The following is a 19,814-nucleotide window of genomic DNA, read 5'->3' as shown; positions in this document are numbered from 1 at the left end:
CGACGGACGGACCTTGCGCGCCTGGGGAACCCATCGCGTGCATCGTCGCCATCATCTTCGACGTATACATAATTTCGTTCGGTCGCTCCCTAATCGAGAGCTGTCTCCCTTCTTCTCCCTGTCTCTCTTTCTCTTCCTTTTTCCCCCCTTAGCCGTGGTTTCCTTCGTTTTCCTCCGTCGTCGTCGTCGTCGTCGTCGTCGCCCCGTTTTCTCGCATCCAGGTACGCCACGAAGCTGTCACAGTGCCTAAAGGCATCGATTTCGGCGTCCACGACCGCTCAAGCTGGACACTCGCGTTCGAGTTTGGCTCGCTCGTGTTCGATTCGCGAGCAAGTAATTTGGAAACAGGTTGCCGATAGCTCTTGTTTCGGTTGATCGAGGTGTACGAGGTCGAAGATAAGTTTCTCCAGCTACTTCTTTGCACCTAGACACGAAGACCCTACGGTGAGTAGGGTCGAGGTGGAAGAAGGTTGAGATAGGGGGTTGCTCGCCGATGGTTCGAGGGGTGGTGGACGAAGGATGGACCGAGGGAGAGTCAAGCGGTTAGGAGGAGGGAAGGGCTACGAGGAAGGTGGCAGCAGAGGGTGTAGAATGGGTCGCCGGTAGAGGGTGTAGAAAGGGGATGAGATGGGGGTGGCGGTGGTCGTGAAGGGTGGCCGATGGTGGCGGACGCGGGTGGAGAGCGAAGAGAGAGAAGGTAGGGTGGGACAGGGGGGACGCCTAGCTGGAAACGCGTCGGTTCGCCGGCACACTAAGTATAGGCGTCCTCGCGACGCCGGCCGTCAATATACCACCCCTAACTAACCCCCCGGGGTCCGTGGGTGTTACTGGCTGGTAGAGAGCGAGACGACCGAGGGACGAAAGAACGGGACGCGAGGAACGTTGGTGCGAGAGATCGGGGTTGGCGAGAAAGGCGGTGTGACGAGGACGAAGATAGTCAAACGGATATAGAGAGAACGGAGACGGAGAAAACACGAAGAGGGTGGGTTGCTTCTGCACGAGGGATCGTAGTCGTCGTCGTCGTCGTCGTCGTCGTCGTCGTCGTCGTCGTCGTTGCCGTCGCTGCCGCCGCTACCGTTGCCGTTACCGTCGTCGTCGTCGTCGTCGTCGTCGTCGTCGTCGTGGCCGTCGTCGTGGCCGTCGTCGTGGTCGTCGTCGTCGTCGTGGTCGTCGTCGTCGTCGTGGTCGTCGTCGTCGTCGTGGTCGTCGTCGTCGTCGTCGTCGTCGTCGTCGTCGTCGTCGTCGTCGACGTCATCCTAGTCGTTGTGTGTACGAGGGTAGGTGAGCTTCATCCAACCATCCTATCCTATCCTATCCCATCCTATCCTTCTGACGCTATCCTATCCTGGCGTAGCTTAGTTTAGCTTAGGGCCCTGCCACCCGGGAGGCTGCTGCCATCAGAGGGAAAGAGATAGAACGGTAACGGAGAGAGACGAACGTAGGGAGAACAAGGATGGATATATACCGTGTGACGAGGGTGAAACAGAGAGCAAACACCCTGATAAGCGAAGAGCGAGAGAGAGGGAGGGAGAGAGAAATAGGAGAGAACGAAGATAGGTAGCCGGGTATAGGGTTTGGTGGTAGGACATTGCGGATATATTCGCCTCTATCCAGCGAACCGGCCTCCTCCGCGCACGGCGTAGCAGCATCCTCTCCGGCGTTTCTCTCTCCTGACCATCCTGCGACGTAATCAGCGAGAGAACCACCACCCACTCTCCTCCGCTAACCCACCCACCATCGACCCCTTTCTGCTCCACCTCCTCATCCACCTCATCCTCTCTTGCTCTTCCTCCTCATCCCTGCTTCGTCTCGCGTCTCACCGCGACCACCTACCGCCATCCCCCTTTACTCCTGTCCGCTTTGCGCTACCCCTCGGCATCCCTTGCTCTGGCTGCCGTGGCATGCATCTATCCGGACGTCTATCTACCTATCTATCTCGATGCACTGGGTGTCCGCTCGAAAACCGGCCTCCGTTCCTCCCTCTCTTTCTGCGTGCGAATCCGACGACCGTTCTACCTCACGGTGACGATCCATCGCGAGATTCGGTCCCGCGATGCGTTCGTTTCGCGCTAGATCCTTAATGGCGATCGCGGTTCCAGATACCTGCGTAATTTTCCACGAAACACGCGGTCTACGATACGTATATGCTACCTGTATATGCATAGTATACACGCGACAACGTTTCCAGAAAGAAAGAAAGGTCGCAGCTTCGACGAGAATTTCCAGCCTTGTCATTAGGCAAACTAATTAACGCACGAGAACGCGTTAGTTTTATTACGATGTTCTGCCGTGACAGTTTTTATTAACGACACCCGTCGACACCCGTCGACACCCGTTTAGGCTAAACTAACCTCGTTGATATGTTGCGCGGTGACGTCTCTGTTCTTTCTCTTTCTCTCCTTCTGTCGTCTCCTTCATAGCCTTTGAATACATTCTTTTCAATTTTGTGAGAGGGCAACGTTGATTTCATTCATAAGTATTATATTCACGGTACTTCATAAGGTCCAATCTGACGATCCTTAACGGTGGTCCCCCACCTCCTCATTCAACGTCAGTCTCTCAAAAGTGCTTAAAGTTCCTTTTAACGGGGAAACTTGCTCCATAAACGAACAGCGAGAACCAAAGTAACCATCGAGTCGGCTAGGCTGTGCGGATTAGAGAAAGAATCTTGAAATAATGTTGCCGCGCTGGTACGTAAAAGGGAAATCTTGGAACAATAACGCTCGGCCGGCAATCGTCGATTCGTCCTTTTCACGATCGAATTAGCAATTTAACGCCTTAATTAATTACCGTTCGCTCGTTCGTACGCTTTGTTTCATAGAAACGGCTGAAAAGAGAGGGACTCGAGATAAGAAAGGAAGGAAAAGAGTCTGTGTAAATTGCGCGTCGATTTATTTAAACCCTCCTCGAACGTCTCGCGTTTCGGAAGAATTGGCATAATTTTAATAGACGCGGCGCGACCGATAATAGCGTTAAATGGCAAACTAGTTTTTCGATCGGTGACGCAGAAATGACCGAGCAATTACGAAGGTGTGCAAGGACGAATGACCGTGTGGGAATACGGCTCGGTATACACGTGTATCTGTTATTGTGATATGGATGTTAATAGGTTAGGGGGTCTCCGGAGAATGTGGGGTGAATCACGATTTCGATAAGGGTTTATATTCCTCCCGCTCTCGTCCATTCTTGGCTCCCTTCCTCGTCCTCCTCCTCTCTCTCTCTCTCTCTTCCTGGCTCTTGCTCTTCCTCCTTCTCCTCTGCCTACTCTCTACTCTCAACTCTCAACTCTCAACTCTCAACTCTCTACTCTCTACTCTCTACTTTACTCTCTACTCTCTACTCTCTACTCGTTCGCTTCTCCGTCTCGCCCCTTTTTCACCGTACCTATCTTCCTCTTTCTGCGTTACGACGCGCCTCGCTACGCCGCGCCGGTTCCGACTGTCGCCGCCGTTTCTCCCTCTTCGTCCGCCACTCGCTCATTGAAAACCGGCTCTAGGGCTTCCAGCGTGCCGGGTTTGCACGTATATGGATGCCTCTTCCTCTCTCTCCTTTTGGTAAATGCGTGTACGTGCGTGTTTATGCACATCGTATACACACACGCACGACGCGACACGCGTGTCCGTATATGTACTTACTTTATAGCGCCGACGCGACGTCAGAAACACGTGTACGGCTCGTTAGAGTAGAGAACGGTGAGGCTCTGCTTGCCGCCCGCTTATGTATCACCGGTATTTGTAACGATCAGCCATCGACGGGGGCGACTCGAACAGGTCTTCTCCCCCGCTGCTCTCCAAACATTCGGTTCAACTATTTTAAACTCATAAACATCGACGATCGCGACTTTTTCTACCATTAGAGTGTCGCGCGTGTCCGCATATCGATCTATTTAGATTTAACTAAAAGAGAAAAGTTCGTCATCTTTTTATTACGATTATTCCAGATTGTTGATAAATTCGTTCGACGGTTACGTACTTACCTATGTGTATCGTTCGTAAAACAAGTACGAAGAATACGCAGCCAGAGCCCCTCTCTCTTTAAGTTCATTCAACGCTACGAAAACGAACAGACGATGCCATGAAGTTTAAAACTAGGCTCGTGCCGGGGTAGTTTCACTCCCCGTTCCACACAATCAACGGTATAATCCGTTCAGTTGGCCAACGAAGTTACCAACTTGCTCTTCCGTGTCTTACGAGTCGAAAGTATTCGAAACAGCTGTTTCTTATCGTTAGTCGTGATTCGCGCCAAGAACCAACAGAATTTTAATAACATCTACTCTTTTCGATCGACTAATCTTTAAAGTGGAACATCGGGCACGCGTTGAAATCGGAGAAACGGAAACATCGTTTTAGGTTATGAAGCGCGCGACCAACGACGATGTTTGGCCGAACGAGATTACGTAATTCGATATAGGCGGTCAGCGACAACCATGAAAAACGGTGTCGACGTTTTAAGAACGTTTATCAAGAAATCACCGAGAACCTGTGTTTCGAGACAACTACGAGATCAATTCAATTCCGTGATAATGCGAACGAGAAACATCTTGGCGGGCAAACTGAGGTTAAAGTTTAAAGTCATATTTTGTCAGTACACATAATCGGGCAATTTACGCATAACTAACAATAATCGTATCTATGCGTAATCGAAGCGAAATTTGGTCGGTGTTGGCCGGCGTCGAATTATAGCTTATATTTATTAAAAACGTCTGGTGATAATCACTCGTATGAAAACATTGATGTCTCGAGTCGACGCTAGCTGGCGCGGCATATTTAATATCGGCCAATTTTCTATATCGATCGCGACTTCGATTTCCTTCGAGACAAAATCGACAAAATCGTATTCGATTGGTGCGATAAAGGTCTGAGACATAAAGGTCAAAGCGGGTCCCGGTAGCCGCGGAGCTTTTACCTTCGAACAACGACGCGACCGCTCGCACGTCGCAAGCTCTGGTGAGTTCGATTTTATAACTTTGCAAAGGGCCGCGTAGTGCACGGGCAAGCATCAGGATCCTCGCGATTCGGTATCTCGGTACGATTTGCAGGGCATGTAAACCCGCGTAGGTGTAAACCCAGAGCGTAGGTGTGTTGGTGTAGGACGCCCTCCGCCTCGTCGCGTAGAGACGCAGCTCACACAGAGGAACCTGGTGAAACATCTAGCCAAGGTATATAGGCAGGCAGGGACTAGGTACTATCTAGTATCTAGTAATACCGGGTACTAGGTAGGTACGCGCCGCGCCGCGGACGCCAAATAGTGGTTCGCATATTCAGAGAGATAGCGACGTCGCTCGGTGCGATCGCCCCTGATTTAGGCCTCGTTCCCTCTCTCTATTCCTCTCTTTCTCGGCTTGTCCATCCCTATCCTGTCTTTGTAGTCCTCTGTATCTACCTCTCTGTCGCTCTTCATCCCTCCTTTCCTTCGCCCTCGGTCGTTCCATCTCCCAACGCGCGCGCCAACACATTCGTGCCTAGGTATATCCACGCGTGTGTTCATCCGTACACATAGTACACATAGCACACATACACAGCTGTACACATAGCACTCTCTGGTCGCGTCCACGGATAACGTCCTCGATACGGCGGCCAGCACCGAGCACGACATCGAGGCGTCCCGAAAAGCGCTATCTCGCGGCACCCCGCTCCAAGCCGACCAATCAGCGCTTCGATCCACGCTTTCGACCGTCGCGCTTTGATCATGTACCCTGCGACTGATACCCACGAGCATCGTCTCGGCGTAAATCACGTCCTCTCTCGTCCACTTCCGTGAACGTAGATCCGAACGAGAATTATCGATACCGTGTCCGTCCCGGAATTAAGGGATTTTTCTCCTTTTAGATCGTCCCAATCTCCCAGCCTAACGTTTTTTCATCGCGAATAAACCTACTTTCCTCTTTCTCTTTTTACTCGATAGCTAATGGTACCAAGGTTATCACGTTATATAGCGGCTGCCAGAAACTTTGACACGTCGTTCTATTTATTATAGCATTTACGTATTAGTCCAGCCCAAATATGTTCAATTTTCTATCGTTCAGTAGTATTTCTACATAGTAGAAAAAAACTGGAAGAATGCAATACTGTGAAAATGAAATATAGGAGGCCTGATGAAAAGTCGCTCCATTGGAAAATAAGAGTGCGAATGTGTCATTTATTTTCAAGTTCTGGTCGATTGATGTTTGAAATCTAATTAACGTGATATTTTTGACCGAGAAATACAAAATCTGGTTAAATCGATAGGAAATCGGTTAGAAAGTTATTGTGATTCGCGGCATATGATTATTTCGGTTTCCCGATCGAGCTATCGGTCGTTAGTATCTGTCACGGGCCACCGGAACCTTGAAATCGGATTCTATATTTTCGATATACTTTTATACCGATCGTTAGAGTTCCACTAAATCGCGACATTGATAAAAAGATTACGGTCGACGTCGTTCTATCCGCTTTAAACTGTTCCGTAGCTGGGAAAAATCTTCGAGCCTTCTTTCCAGCAAATCAACTTTACTCTGGGAAAAGCGTGTTACATGTGAAGTTTTTAAAACGCCGGTGATCCTTATCCCTATATACACGAGTAAACCTCCCGATAGAATTATCTAACCTTCTACAATTAAAAACAATCTTCTTATACGCATATAAACATATATATATATCGTTTATAGTATATATATATATATATATATATACTATAAAAAGACCGAAAAAATAAATTCGTTCTTCTTTGCTGTTCTAATTTTTTTATTTTTGCTTCGAATTTTAATAGTATAGTCACGAACGTAATCCGTGAAATAATTTTAAGCCGATGCTAGCACGGTCCGCTTTAAAACATCTACAAACTGATCACGCGATATCGGGTGGAAAACTTGTATCGATAAAAGTAGTCGTCTGAAAATCGTATGTATTCGTAATTTCCTTCACATGGACGCGTGAAATTGTACCGAGAATATACATATATACATATGCATATATGCGTGTGCGCGCGTGTGTGTTTGTGTATAATTTGTAACTCGTGTCGTATATCTGAGCGATATTCAAGCGAGAGACGAGCCGATTCGTCCAGGCTGTAAATAATCGCGGGCAACGTAAGTTCATGGTTGAGAAACACTGAGCGCAGCTGCCGCGGCGGCGGTATCTCCGCGTTGTCTGCTACCTCACACCCTCGTCTTGCGTCCCACGTGGGTGCCGGTCGAAGGGGTCGCGCGGAATGATGGTGACGCGCGGGGGCTGGCGAGGGACGGAGGGGGTGGGCAACGCCAATGGGCGAGGAAGCGGGACCGAGGGCGTTCGAGGGATGGCGGTGGAGAGGCAGGGTGGACAGGGTGAGGTTAGGTTGGGTGGACAGAGGGGGCGGAAGTGGGTGAAGGGATCGAGGGATAGCCGCACCACCCACTGACCATCTCTGCCCTACTCTAGCCCAGGCTACGCGCTTACAAAAAAAGACTGCCTTCTCTCCCGTTCCAAGACACGAGAGGGCGAGGCGACCCTTCGACTTCAATTTCGAAGTACAGTTGAACCTCCCTTACAAATTTCGTACGAATCACGGTACTTTCAGCAATCGTGACGTCTTGACAATTTTTTAATTTATCGTATACGGCTAATAGTAACGAGCACCATGTTCGAAAAATCAATCTAATCGTATTTTGCAAAAAGGTTTTTTTATTCCATAACTTGATTGGCCTTTTCTTTTAATTACTCTCCCTCTCTTCTTCTCTCACTCTTCCTCACCCCCTCCCACCCTTCTGCCCTCCGGTCTCTCCCGCCCACTCCCTCTGTGATACACGGTCACTTCCGTTATACGGTACAGTATACATTTTACGCGTAGATCATAATACAGTCGCGTAGGTCAGGGACCGAGAATACGCACGAGTTGCCACGTGCTCGACGTCGTATTTGAATGTGTACACTTCTCGTGTGGACGATTAGTGGCTATGTGTAGGATGTATTTACTCTTTAGTATTGTTATTATTATTACTTCTGCGTTTTCACGTGTAACCTACGGCAAGCGGTGACGCGATCTAGCGACAGTCGATACAGTAGATTTCTTTGACATGTTGTCTTATTGTGTGTCGATACACGAGACGCTATGTTACCTCATTATGAGAACGTTGATATAAGCAACAAGTGTCCCTGCTTATTGAATTACAAATTTTCCCGCTTATGATATCGCATTTATAATATTATTTCTGTTTACAGCCAAAACAGCTGCGTTCACCAACCTGGGTGCAGAAGCTTCGGAAGGGCAATTGCTTTGAATGCGCGACATTTCTTACTAGCTTGCTACTAGGTCAAGGATATAATGCGTTCGTAGTGAGTGGTTACGCATCCAGAGAACAAACGCTATGCGATTTGACAAGAAGGTCGTGCCCCTATATACTGCAACCGGAAAAACATGCTGAACGAAAACCGGAAGAGCAACAACCTAAGATTACCAAGTATGAACTTAAGCTACCTATAGACTATAAAAGTCAATTTTTATCAGAATTAGAAGAAGAAAAGGCGAGGAAGTTAGAAGAGAAATTAATCTTGGACGAAAAAGAACAACAAAAATTGATCGAAGTAATTAAAATTGATTTCATTTTCTCGGAGGGGAATTCTTACAACTTTCTTTATGGTTCTTGTCTGAAGCGAATTATGTTCGGATTTAGGAATTAGAGCAGCTTCCACCAGATGAGCATCAGGGACATAGAATACATGCTTGGGTAGCGATATTGCCAGAGTTAGGCGGAGTAAGGGAGATTCCTTACCCACTTTTTATCGAGTCTACCACGGGGGTATCCTTCGAAGCCACTGACGATGACACAGCTCAGTTGTACTTGGGCGTAGAAAGCATATGGAACGATAAGAATTATTGGGTAAATATGCAGTCATCCGTAAAATCGTGCGTAAACATAGTGTGGGATTTAATGAAAGTGGAACTGTGGGAACATTTGCTCCCCGGAGAACCGTGGACAATGCATGGAGTAGGAGAAGAGATCGATGAGGAGTCTGATGTGCAACCAGAGAAACACTTGGATATGCCATTCTCATATGTAGATCCAATAAAAATTAGCGAAGCAGGTATATAAAAGATATTAAGTTTCCCAATATAAACGTAAATCATCGGATATGTTAATGCATTGTCAGTTTTTGTTTTGCAGAATTTGAAAAACGGTTCCCAAATGGTACAAAAACGATACTTTATAAGAAAACAAAAGTTGAACTCTTTGCTCCGTATCTTCAACTGGATGGCGTAGTACAAAGAATTACGATATATAATGATTACGATTTCACGACTCCCATAGAAATATATGAAAATTATGCAAATAGATCTGACAATCTCGTGGAATCACGAAGAAATATAAATGACGATACAGTTATAGATTATTATAGAAGAGGCCGAGCAGATCAATGTAAAGGTTGTTTATTAGCATCATTACCTCTCAAATTATTCGATATACATATTTAAATCTTTTTATGGAAAATATAATTACAGAACATCGATATTTTGTTGATGCTTCCAATGAGATAGATAGCGAGCGAATTTTAGATTTTTATCATGTTGCACGTTTCGATGGTCTATCTAAATTCGAAATGAACCCAAGCTACCTAACGCAACACTTTGTCGGTCGCGATGACTTCCTGTATTACCGGTAAGCAGTAACTTGTGATTACATAATTAAAATGTAAATTGTTAAAAGCACTACATAATATTAAAACCAGAGTTTCGATCGACTTGAGAACAGGCACGTGCAATTCTCACAGGATAGGAAGGACTCTGCTCCGCAAGATATTCATTACCGACGTATATTGGTAAGGTAGAAATTGCTAATCTGTATCATTTTTAAAACACATTGCGTAAAAACAGTTTTAAATAGTAGTTTAGGTAATTTAAATTACCTGATTGAATTTACAGAATATTGTCGAGAAATTTAATAGAGATGAACGAATAAAAGCGAGTAGAAACATAGCGATTCGTGAATTCGCCATTAGTGAGAATGAAATACGTCTTACGTATCATTATCATTCAGGGCAATTTACCAGAGCTATACGAACATATATAAAGCCGCCATTAGCAGAAAGGGGAGAACGATTGATTCTCGATCCATCAATGACGCATGGATATACTGTGAGCGTTTATCAACTTTGTTTAAAGATTTTCCAAAGGATAATACTAAAAGACAATTCTAAAATACAATTTTATTATCTTATTTGCAGCCTCTAGATGAATCTGAAAAATCGCTAAATTTATTATACGAGTTAGAGACACAATTGTATGAAGAGGACGTATCTATATCTCAAGTTAGAGCGGCGGAAAAGGAATTATGTGCTTTTCTCGAAACAAGGGACAGGGAATACTTGATGCCAACGCTATTAATATCTGTATATGATAAACTGAGAGAATCAAAATTTTTGATAGAAACATTAGTGGTAAAAATAATAACAATAAATTTTTATTAATTAGATAATTAATCCACGTTGATGATTAATCTATTAAATATAGAGAACCAAGAGTGAGAAAGATATCACGGAGGATGTAAATTACTTGAAACCGTATTTAGCTCGTTTAGGAAATCCATCGGAACTATCAAAGATTGACGCACATTTCATACAATATACATGTCTTAATGATTACAAACAGTTACTTATGCGCAGAGCGAATAAGATCTTACGTGAGTTCGACGAATGCTCGCAGGAATTAATGAAAACGCAAGCATTAATAACACAGGTCAATAAATAGTCATGAAGCTATGTTGTTTAATATATTTATTTGATATAAAATTCAATATAGAAAAGCAGGTTTTTTTCTTTTTACAGGAAGGAGATTTAACCCGTGAAGAAGAAGAAGAAATATTAGAAAAAATTAATGAATTAAACTTTTACTTACAAACGTTAGAGACCAGATTAGATCGCCATAGAGATTTAGTTCCTATAAGATACAAAATGTTGCTGCATCATTTACAACAAAATCCGCATCTTACGGTACTTAAAGATGATAACTAGAATTATCCCATGTGAAACCGTATCTTTATTGAAATGACCAAGAACCCATTTGTCCAATACATCGGCCTAAAATATTTATATATCATAAAAATATCCTTAAATTTTTAATGAAAAGATTGTTATTACCTACCTTCGTCGTCGAAGGTTGCCAATGTAAATTTACTAAGTTTATTGGTAAAGCTTCCGATATTAGAACCTACTGCATGATCCGTTAAACGGTCAGTATTCCCAATATCACCGTTAGTTCCATGACGACGATGTTCCTCGGCGAAGCCAGAAATTAATGTGTCCATCATTATTGCCTAATAATAAAATAAATTCAACTAGTTTAAACAATTAAATTTAGCTTCATTAAAAGCAACTCGTACTTGTCTCGAGAATACTTGTAGAATTTTATAAACTCGTGTCCCATTCTCCCGTACAGGAAACTGTAGAAATAAACATGGCAGACAATCCAGATTACTTTCATCAGAAGGTTTCGCCATTTCCCAGCTCAACTCTGAATACCTTAGACCCAATAATAAACTCTGTAGAAAAGCTATTTTTAACATGTTACTCGAACGATAATTAATTATTCTATGATGCTTGATTCCTTACGCATTGAATGTCATCCACGATATATACACCCGATGAATTAATAGCAATGAGTACATGCATATCACGATTTGTAATCCATGATGCAAGCCCTCTCACAGGACGTTCGATTTGCCCTTGAAAAAAAGCTGCGCCATAACATGGCAAGCTCCAACAAAACTCTAAGTACTTTCTGACAAGTTTCCTCGAATTCGTATTAGTTCCTGTGTGATTTGGTATTCGTTTGTACTGTTCAAGTAGCCGAGCCTCCGGTGCCCCTTTCCCTCCTACTAATCCTAATCCCACACCGAGACCTAATAACAGACTAGGAGAAGTGTAATGATGAGGCAAGAATCGACCACGATGTCTTCTGAAAAATGCCAATGTATGACTTTGAGGATTATATGGGCCAAGTTCAATTCGTGCCTGCAAAGCTCCCAAACTTGCATATCGCGCCTGTCCCTCGCATGGATAACGTCCTGAAACATAAATATAAACATAAACGTTAGACACAGTACAAGCTTCTATAGAAATATGAAACAATTAAATAATTGATTACCTTGTAATACGTTGTTTCTGGCTTCTGCATATAATAGCTCTAATACTTTAGCTTCCTTTATTTGCTCCTCGTCCAACCGAGAAAGGAATACATTTCGTCTTAGACACAGCAAAGGTTCTTCGTCTGTTTCTTCCCTCTGAGAACTATATTTTTTTACTAAGCGATTCCATTTTGCAGCCAACTCTAAAGGCTTATGATTCGGATGCAATTGGACTTCTAGTCTTGAAGAGCAAAGCCACAAAGCAAAGACTGTTTGGCTAGTGAATAAAGGTGTTCTTGTTAATCCTAGTTCTCCTTCAGATTGGATCATTGCAAGAATTTGATGTGCAGTGGAACTATGTTCAACATCCATTGATAGAAAAATTCCAGTCATTAAATATACAGCTATTCTCACAGTAGACCTTCCAACATTTAAATATTGGGATTGATTCACTATCATTGCTAAACAAAACAAGATGATATTAGGAAAATACTATTACATAGAATCAAATGTTTCTACGAAAATGTTATTACTTACAAGTTGAAGTATGTCCATCAGGTTTGTAATCATTTTGGTAGCGACGAATAGGTTGTCCTCGCCTAATTGTGCAATCTTCTTGAGTTTCCATGTTTTCCGATTTCCAAATAATTATGTAAAATTATATCTTATATTTCCTATTCTCATTTCTGAATGTTAACACTGAATATATATTTATTCTTCTACATACTTTTATGTCATTTCTCCAGGAGGATGATTATCGAGTGAGTTTTAAGGGAATAAATTGCTGATATGGATGGAGTTGATATTTAAAGGATAGATTAATAATAAGCAACTCTTTTCTCTCAACAGAAGAAACAAAACTGTACAATAAATTTCAATTAATTCTTACAAGTCAACCATAATACTGCTCTGCTGCCATCTAAACTAGAGAACCAGTTATTGATTATTTCTCCTTGTTTGGAATAAACTGTCTTGATATGTTATACATAATTTATTTATAAATTGAAAAAAAGGGAAAAATAAGAGTAATTAGACCAAAATGTACTTCTTCTCTATATTTTATATTATCTATCACAATAAAAGTACAAACAAATTAACATTTACACAATTATATATTTGTATCAGAAATTTATTATGTCCTATAAAATTATTTGTAGATTTTTGTACATTGATAGATGTACATTTTTTCCCAGTATGTTTAGAAATTAAATTCGTAGGTGCGATAATTAAAACTTCTTTTAAGCTTTACAAATCTTAGTTTTTTAGACGTGTAGTGTTATTTCGAATGACTGTGTTTCCAAACAAATGCTTTGGAAATATAATTTACAGATATATTCGTAAGTAAAAATAATTCTTTCCTGTTAAATTCTTAGAATAATTTTTGAACATTAAAGTTATATTAAGTCTGCTACATTCATAGGCATCTCATCAATTTGTGTTGAATAATATTGTTCAATATCTCGAAGAATCCTTATGTCGTCGGTTTTTACGAAATTGATGGAAACACCTTTTCTTCCGAAACGTCCTGATCTTCCTATTCTATGAATATACAACTCACGATTGTTGGGCAAATCATAATTGATCACAAGAGATACCTGCTGAACGTCTATTCCTCGTGCCCACACATCAGTAGTAATCAAAACACGACTAGAAAATAAAAAAATAATGATAATATAATAAGTTCAATTTACAACGTTACTGTTTGTAGTAAAATAATATACCTTTGACCAGATCGAAATTCTTTCATTATGTTATCTCTTTCCTTCTGTGGCATATCACCATGCATGGAGCAAACTGTGAAATTAGCCTCCCTCATCTTTTCAGTTAACCAATCTACTTTACGTTTAGTATTACAAAAGATTACTGCTTGTGTTATTGTCAGTGTATCATATAAATCACATAGTGTGTCAAATTTCCATTCTTCTCTTTCAACAGCGACGAAGAACTGTTTTATCCCCTCTAGTGTCAGTTCATCACTATAAATAATAATAATAAGTTAGTTTCAATAAAACAAACACTTTCTTTCAATTCAGAGAGATTGAGCTTACCGTTTTACAAGAATACGAATAGGATCTGTCATAAATTTACTGGTCATTTCAAGAATTTCATGTGGCAATGTTGCGGATACCAACACAACTTGAGTTGCAGGTGGCAAATATCTATATACGTCATAAATCTGTTCTTTGAAACCCTTATTTAACATTTCATCAGATTCATCAAGAACTAACATTTTTATGGCTCTAGTTCTAAGAACTCTCCTTTTTATCATATCTAAATATTATAAGAAAGATAACAAATTTGTATTAATATATTATAACAAACCTTGCATAATTATTTCATATAATCAAATTACCAAATACTCTGCCAGGTGTGCCTGATACAACATGCTGTCCATAATCTAATTTTCTGATATCTTCTCCAAGATTTGTACCACCTATACAAGCATGACATTGAACATTCATAAAATCCCCCAAAGCCAGAATAACTTTCTGTATCTGAGTTGCTAATTCTCTTGTAGGTGACAACACTAATACTTGTGTTTCTCTAACTTGTGTGTCCAATGACTGTAATATAGCAATTGAAAATGTTGCTGTTTTTCCTGTACCAGACTGGGCTTGTGCAATTACGTCTCGTCCTTTCATTATCGGTTTAATAGACCGCTGTTGAATCGCGGACGGCTTTTCGAAACCTATAATTAAAATATTGTTTTACAATCAGTAATACGAAGTTCTATTAGATACTGAACATATAGTATAAAGTAAATAAGGTTATGTTTAAGTACGATAAAGAAATAAAACTTTGATAGTACCGTAAGCGTAGATTCCACGTAATAACTCATCTCTAAGTCCCATATTATCGAACGTTGGAATAACCTCCACATCCTCGCTTGTTTCAAACTCAACGTTTGATAGATCTTCTGTTTGTGCGACGCGACGTGATTTTACTTCCGCCATTTTCGTAATTTGTGAAGTTCGAGTACACGTGACTTGAATATAGCAACTTAAACCAACGAGCAAGCAAGCCAAACTTTCTTATAAATCACTAAAAATATGATATTATTTACCTTTTAACATGCAGCAATAATTATATAATAAGTATTAATGTATAATAATTAAAAGTTCAATAGAGATAAACTGTTCTTAACAAAATGTCAATTTTCGGTCACAGTCGAGTAATAATACTGAACTACCAAGTGAAGGTGGCACGCTATATATACAAGAACTAATACAACTTACGGATCAACACCTTTCCTTTCGAGATACTTCTGAGGTATCCAGCGATTGTTTTCTATTTGTATGCTTAACATTAAAAATAATGACACTTAGATAAGCCCTATGTCCTGATAGGATGGTTGAAGGTAACTGTATATTGTGCAGCGACAAGTACTAGGTAGTAACTAAGAAGATTCATAAGCACAACATAACAGAAATTTATAACAATATCGTGTTTAATCTCATTTTGATCAGGGAGGTCTCACTAATGTGTTAACGAAATTTTTATTAACAAAAAATCAAAAATAAAGAAATTTCATTATTGCATTAGCATTGCCTCACCTGTTCGAAGGCGATATAAATCTTGAAAAAGAAGTCGCACCGTGTCACATTACTCGCGTCACTGTTTCAATTGTTAATCGTAACAAGTTACAAGATACGAAAAGTGAATCTCTGTGAGGTTTTCGAAAAATTGTTCACGAAACGATCCTGTGCTAATCGAGGCACTTCGTAGATATAGATGTAGATATAAGTAACGGTATTTATATGGAGTCGATTTTTCAGGTAGCTGGGACAGTTTAACTTGTCAATGGAAACGATTCCATATAAATGTATCATATAAATACATTGAAACAATTGCCCTTGGTTTAACTTGCCAGTGGGTATTCAGCTCTTAAGCTGGAGCATGATTCTAAACAACTTTTTCTTATACACATGTATGTATAACTATTTGTAATAATAAAAATTCGTTTATTAATCATTATTCATTTCCTTGCTAACAAAATATCATAAAGTCATAAAGTCCTAAAGGATCTTCTGAAATCTGAATGGTCAGTACTGGATCTAACGATTCTCGGTACTTTATATTGCCGAATCTTGTCCTGGCAGGATTTAACCCAGCTAAAGAAGCATCATGAGAGATAAGAAATTTGATACTTGTTTACAGCGTTCAGAGTAACTTAATAAACGGTAGCTAGCGACTTTGGCTTGATTCCTTAGGAACTGACGAATTTATAACATTTTACAATAGTAAACGACTTCATATACAAGGTCGTTGAATTTGTCTTAATAAACGCCATATAATGTATTAAGAAAAAAAGATATGTGGTTCCATGCGACGATGAAAAAATATTCATTACACTCCAATTGACATGTCGTGTGCAAAGTGTTAATGTTAAACCTGAATGGTGTGTGGAAAATATATTAAAATCATTGCATTATTACACTGATTCATTATTATCCATTATTAAGTTTGAAGGAGAATATTCTCTTTTCTTTTCTAAAAAGAATATAGTAAACAATTAATTTCTCTTTCTTAGGCAACTTACAATTAATTTAATTATTGCGCGATTTTGTTATTTTCATACTTGTCTATTTCGAATATAAAAGTAGATACAAACTTTTTCGTAGAACCGTAGAATTAAATAGGTTTTGTAGTGTGGAGTTCAATGGGTTTTTGTCTATGCTAACGTGCAACCAAACAGGGCAGATCCCTAATTTTATAGGATCTTGTTTATGCTAGCGTGTGCCACCTTCAGCATTTGGCCGTATGGTGCAGCACTAGTCCAAAAATAACTAGAACCAAAAGCGTGAGCATTCTCATTTCCTCTCTGATTATATTAGAGACATTACTTACTGATATAACTTAAAGTTTAGGTTTACCATTTGTAGTGATAAATGCGGCTTGGATCAGAATATTTTATAACCATGAATAAAGTGTTTAAATGACAAGTTATTACTTTTGTTGTTATGTAGATTTTCTTAACGTGAAAACAATGTGTTCATAAGTGTATAAGAATATATTTTTACAATTTATTGTATAAATTAGTATTGCCGAGCTGGTACGAGTCAATGAATTAGGTTTTACTTCGATTGTGTTTAAACCATTATCAGAAAAACAAAAGTTAAAATGAATATTAACGTAATGTTGGATGAACATTTGACAAGTCATAGTTGTGTGAAACTCGTAATTGAACTCCTGAAATATATTTTATATCAGAAACAGCAAATACCCTTTACATACGATTCACTATCTAAGTTACAAATGAAATCAACGGACAGAAATTCGTCTGCTATAAAAACATTATTGAATTCTCTGAAAAGCACCTCAGAACAGTTAAATTCGCAGTTTCATCTAAAAGGCTGCAAAATCAAGGAAATTGCTATACTTATTGGTGCTACAATAATATCACCAAGATTACACATCCGAATTGAATTTCCATCTGATATTCTTAGTAGCCAAGAACACTTTGAATGTAAACATGCATCTAGGAAGCCACTGTTAAGTTTAATGAGGTAACGAGTAATAAAAAGTTTTGCATACAATATTTATCCTATCATTTTTTATAAAATGAAATGTTATAAAACAAAATTTTTAGGTCAATGTTGGAATGTCCAGCATTTCAAGATGCATTGACTTTACCATTGCATCCTACAAACACCTTTGTGCTAATACAAAAGAGTGATAGTAATTCAGTGTCAGAGTTCTTTTTACCTAAACCGTTATATATACCTTCCGAACGTAACTCAAATTATTTTGTAATTAAACTACAACACAAGGATCAAGTAAAAATAGACTGTAATTGCATAAATGTAGTAAAAGTTTATAACGAAGTGTCTGAGTCCAATACTAACATAGACAAAGACATTGAATTTTTAAATAATTCTAATGTGAGTATCACACATGTTCCCTATCAATGGTATCAATCTAAAGAAGTGATTAAAGGGTTTAAGTTTATAAGATGACCATAGTTTTAAGATCTAATTTTCAGATAACCAATTAATAAAATTATAGCAAATTTTTAATAAATATTGAGCATTAGATTAATTTTTAAGACATTGAAAAAATATTCTATTAAATATGTTAATTTTGATATTTAGAATATACAGGTAACTGCAAGTATTATTTAGATTATTTTCTAGAAATCTTTTATAACAAGCTGTTAATCGTGTAGAATATATATTGATTTATACATTGAAGATATATTAATTATAAATAAAATATTGTATAACCATTAAATAATTACATATTTTTTACTGTTTTACTGCTTTACATAGCATAAATTTACAGAAAAATGTAAAGTTTGCACAGAGAATAAATGTTTTTTTATATGTATAATAAACATTGAGAATTATTCTTCCTTTAATTCATAAATTTTAATCCTTAAAATTCTAAAGTCATTGATCATAATTATTCTGGAAATTAATATTACCAGCCCTCCTATCCAACTGCACATCATTACAACTGAAGGGACCTTAAGGATATTTATTACATATTTCAATATTTCTTGTACTATAAAAAATAGGTACATAAAAAAAGTGTAAAAAAGGATAAGATATGTTTGCATGGAATATTACCTGAAGATATAAGATTATATTACACATATAATTAAGATTATGTGTGTAAAAGTTATGTATATTCATGCATATCTTTATGATTTCACAATCACTGTAAATAAGCAATTTGTAAAAATTATAGATCTGAAATAAAATTTAGATTTGATACCTTACATCCACAACTATTTGGCACATATCATATATTTCAGAAGAGATATTTTTTATATTTTCACTTAATGTTTTATATCCTTGTTGTAAATTATAATGTGTATATATGGATATAATAGTAAATACAAGATTAAAGTATATTGCAGGAAATACAATTCTCCATGGACCTGGATATCTGTATATATAAATCTAATCATATATATAAGAGTGCTTGTTTGGTAAAAAAAAATAATTAACTTGCATTGTTACATCATATCCTCCTTTCCCACACATAAGGAATAGAGTAAACCAAACGATTCCAAATATACAAGATGAGAAGCTTGTTATTAAATACACAGCACATTTATTTTCATACTGATAATCAATATAAATATACTTCCACCAGTCTGAATTAATTTTACATACACCATGAATATCATCTAATTCTATATCTTCTTTCAACAGAATAGCTTTTGCCCACAATGGGCAGTTACCTCCGAAAATTTGTTCCTTTATATTTCATGTAATATAATATTTTAATTTATTTCTCTCTACAAATCTGATAAAAATTATTATTAATTATACCCATAATGTGTAGAACAAAACGCTAGACGCATATCCACTAATCGCGCACAGTAAGTACAAAAACATTTGTAAATATTTCCATAAACAAGAAATTTCAACCGAATCACGTTCAATAAGTTCTTGATATTCTTCTAAAAGTTTCATCGAGACTTTCTATATAAAATCAAAAACTACAAATTATTAAATTTGCAATTGTATTCTTTACCATACCGGTGATTAATATGATTACGCGCTAAACTTCATCCATATCAAAAAATGCGTACTTGATTGGTCAATCAGGAACAAACAAAATTCAAATGCCAACGAAATAAACAAATTTCAAGAAGTCGGAAAGATCATTTTACGATGCAGTATAGATTGTCACCACATACAGATAATTGGAGTCGAACGAGAATGCGCAGTGTCGTTCTACTCTGAATAGTTTGAATCGATCGATGTGTTTTTAATGTTCACTGAAA

The 19,814-nt window shown here is 39.0% G+C and overlaps 5 protein-coding genes across 9 annotated transcripts in view; 2 read left to right on the top strand and 3 right to left on the bottom strand.

Annotated features, from left to right (window-relative positions):
* Window positions 1-11,432, top strand: part of LOC132912904 (dynein regulatory complex subunit 7) — an 86,489-nt gene extending 75,057 nt beyond the window's left edge. Inside the window, exons 2-10 of one of the 2 annotated variants that reach the window (XM_060970720.1) lie at window positions 8,178-8,540; window positions 8,630-9,041; window positions 9,122-9,379; window positions 9,493-9,613; window positions 9,707-9,773; window positions 9,877-10,089; window positions 10,179-10,391; window positions 10,465-10,689; window positions 10,779-11,432. In XM_060970720.1, the coding sequence (XP_060826703.1) occupies window positions 8,178-8,540; window positions 8,630-9,041; window positions 9,122-9,379; window positions 9,493-9,613; window positions 9,707-9,773; window positions 9,877-10,089; window positions 10,179-10,391; window positions 10,465-10,689; window positions 10,779-10,964 (2,058 nt within the window). In that variant the 3' untranslated portion in view covers window positions 10,965-11,432. Of the gene's footprint in view, window positions 1-8,177; window positions 8,541-8,629; window positions 9,042-9,121; window positions 9,380-9,456; window positions 9,614-9,706; window positions 9,774-9,876; window positions 10,090-10,178; window positions 10,392-10,464; window positions 10,690-10,778 lie in introns of both variants that reach the window. The other variant, XM_060970719.1, reaches the window with a different exon arrangement.
* LOC132912917 (FERM domain-containing protein 8) lies at window positions 10,711-12,979 on the bottom strand. Of its 2 annotated transcripts, XM_060970747.1 has the most exons (6): window positions 12,614-12,979; window positions 12,097-12,537; window positions 11,562-12,016; window positions 11,333-11,491; window positions 11,095-11,266; window positions 10,711-11,030 (listed from the first exon to the last, which is right to left on the bottom strand). In XM_060970747.1, the coding sequence occupies exons 1-6, from the start codon at window positions 12,702-12,704 to the stop codon at window positions 10,990-10,992; spliced, it is 1,359 nt and encodes a 452-aa protein (XP_060826730.1). In that variant the 5' UTR covers window positions 12,705-12,979; the 3' UTR covers window positions 10,711-10,989. The 2 variants fall into 2 exon arrangements, with proteins under 2 accessions (XP_060826730.1, XP_060826731.1); XM_060970748.1 differs by lacking the exon at window positions 10,711-11,030 and having other exon boundaries at window positions 11,218-11,287.
* A 137-nt stretch (window positions 12,980-13,116) lies between these two features.
* LOC132912921 (eukaryotic initiation factor 4A-III) lies at window positions 13,117-15,118 on the bottom strand. Its single transcript, XM_060970751.1, has 5 exons — window positions 14,886-15,118; window positions 14,430-14,765; window positions 14,125-14,347; window positions 13,798-14,052; window positions 13,117-13,723 (listed from the first exon to the last, which is right to left on the bottom strand). The coding sequence occupies exons 1-5, from the start codon at window positions 15,028-15,030 to the stop codon at window positions 13,471-13,473; spliced, it is 1,212 nt and encodes a 403-aa protein (XP_060826734.1). The 5' UTR covers window positions 15,031-15,118; the 3' UTR covers window positions 13,117-13,470.
* A 1,779-nt stretch (window positions 15,119-16,897) lies between these two features.
* On the top strand, window positions 16,898-18,310 carry LOC132912888 (MAD2L1-binding protein). Its single transcript, XM_060970689.1, has 2 exons — window positions 16,898-17,583; window positions 17,667-18,310. Exons 1-2 carry the CDS (start codon window positions 17,198-17,200, stop codon window positions 18,031-18,033), a joined length of 753 nt encoding a protein of 250 aa, XP_060826672.1. The 5' UTR covers window positions 16,898-17,197; the 3' UTR covers window positions 18,034-18,310.
* On the bottom strand, window positions 18,308-19,767 carry LOC132912887 (uncharacterized). 3 transcript variants are annotated; one of them, XM_060970686.1, is made up of 5 exons: window positions 19,357-19,767; window positions 19,034-19,281; window positions 18,794-18,967; window positions 18,646-18,736; window positions 18,308-18,542 (listed from the first exon to the last, which is right to left on the bottom strand). In XM_060970686.1, exons 1-5 carry the CDS (start codon window positions 19,498-19,500, stop codon window positions 18,420-18,422), a joined length of 780 nt encoding a protein of 259 aa, XP_060826669.1. In that variant the 5' UTR covers window positions 19,501-19,767; the 3' UTR covers window positions 18,308-18,419. The 3 variants fall into 3 exon arrangements, 2 of the variants coding, with proteins under 2 accessions (XP_060826669.1, XP_060826670.1); XR_009659290.1 differs by having other exon boundaries at window positions 18,524-18,542; window positions 18,799-18,967; XM_060970687.1 differs by having other exon boundaries at window positions 18,308-18,736; window positions 18,799-18,967.
* Window positions 19,768-19,814: the final 47 nt, after the last annotated feature.

Source organism: Bombus pascuorum, chromosome 12, assembly GCF_905332965.1.
Source record: "Bombus pascuorum chromosome 12, iyBomPasc1.1, whole genome shotgun sequence".
In the NCBI taxonomy this organism is placed as follows: Eukaryota; Metazoa; Arthropoda; class Insecta; order Hymenoptera; family Apidae; genus Bombus; species Bombus pascuorum.
This window is presented reverse-complemented; position numbering and strand designations above follow the sequence as displayed.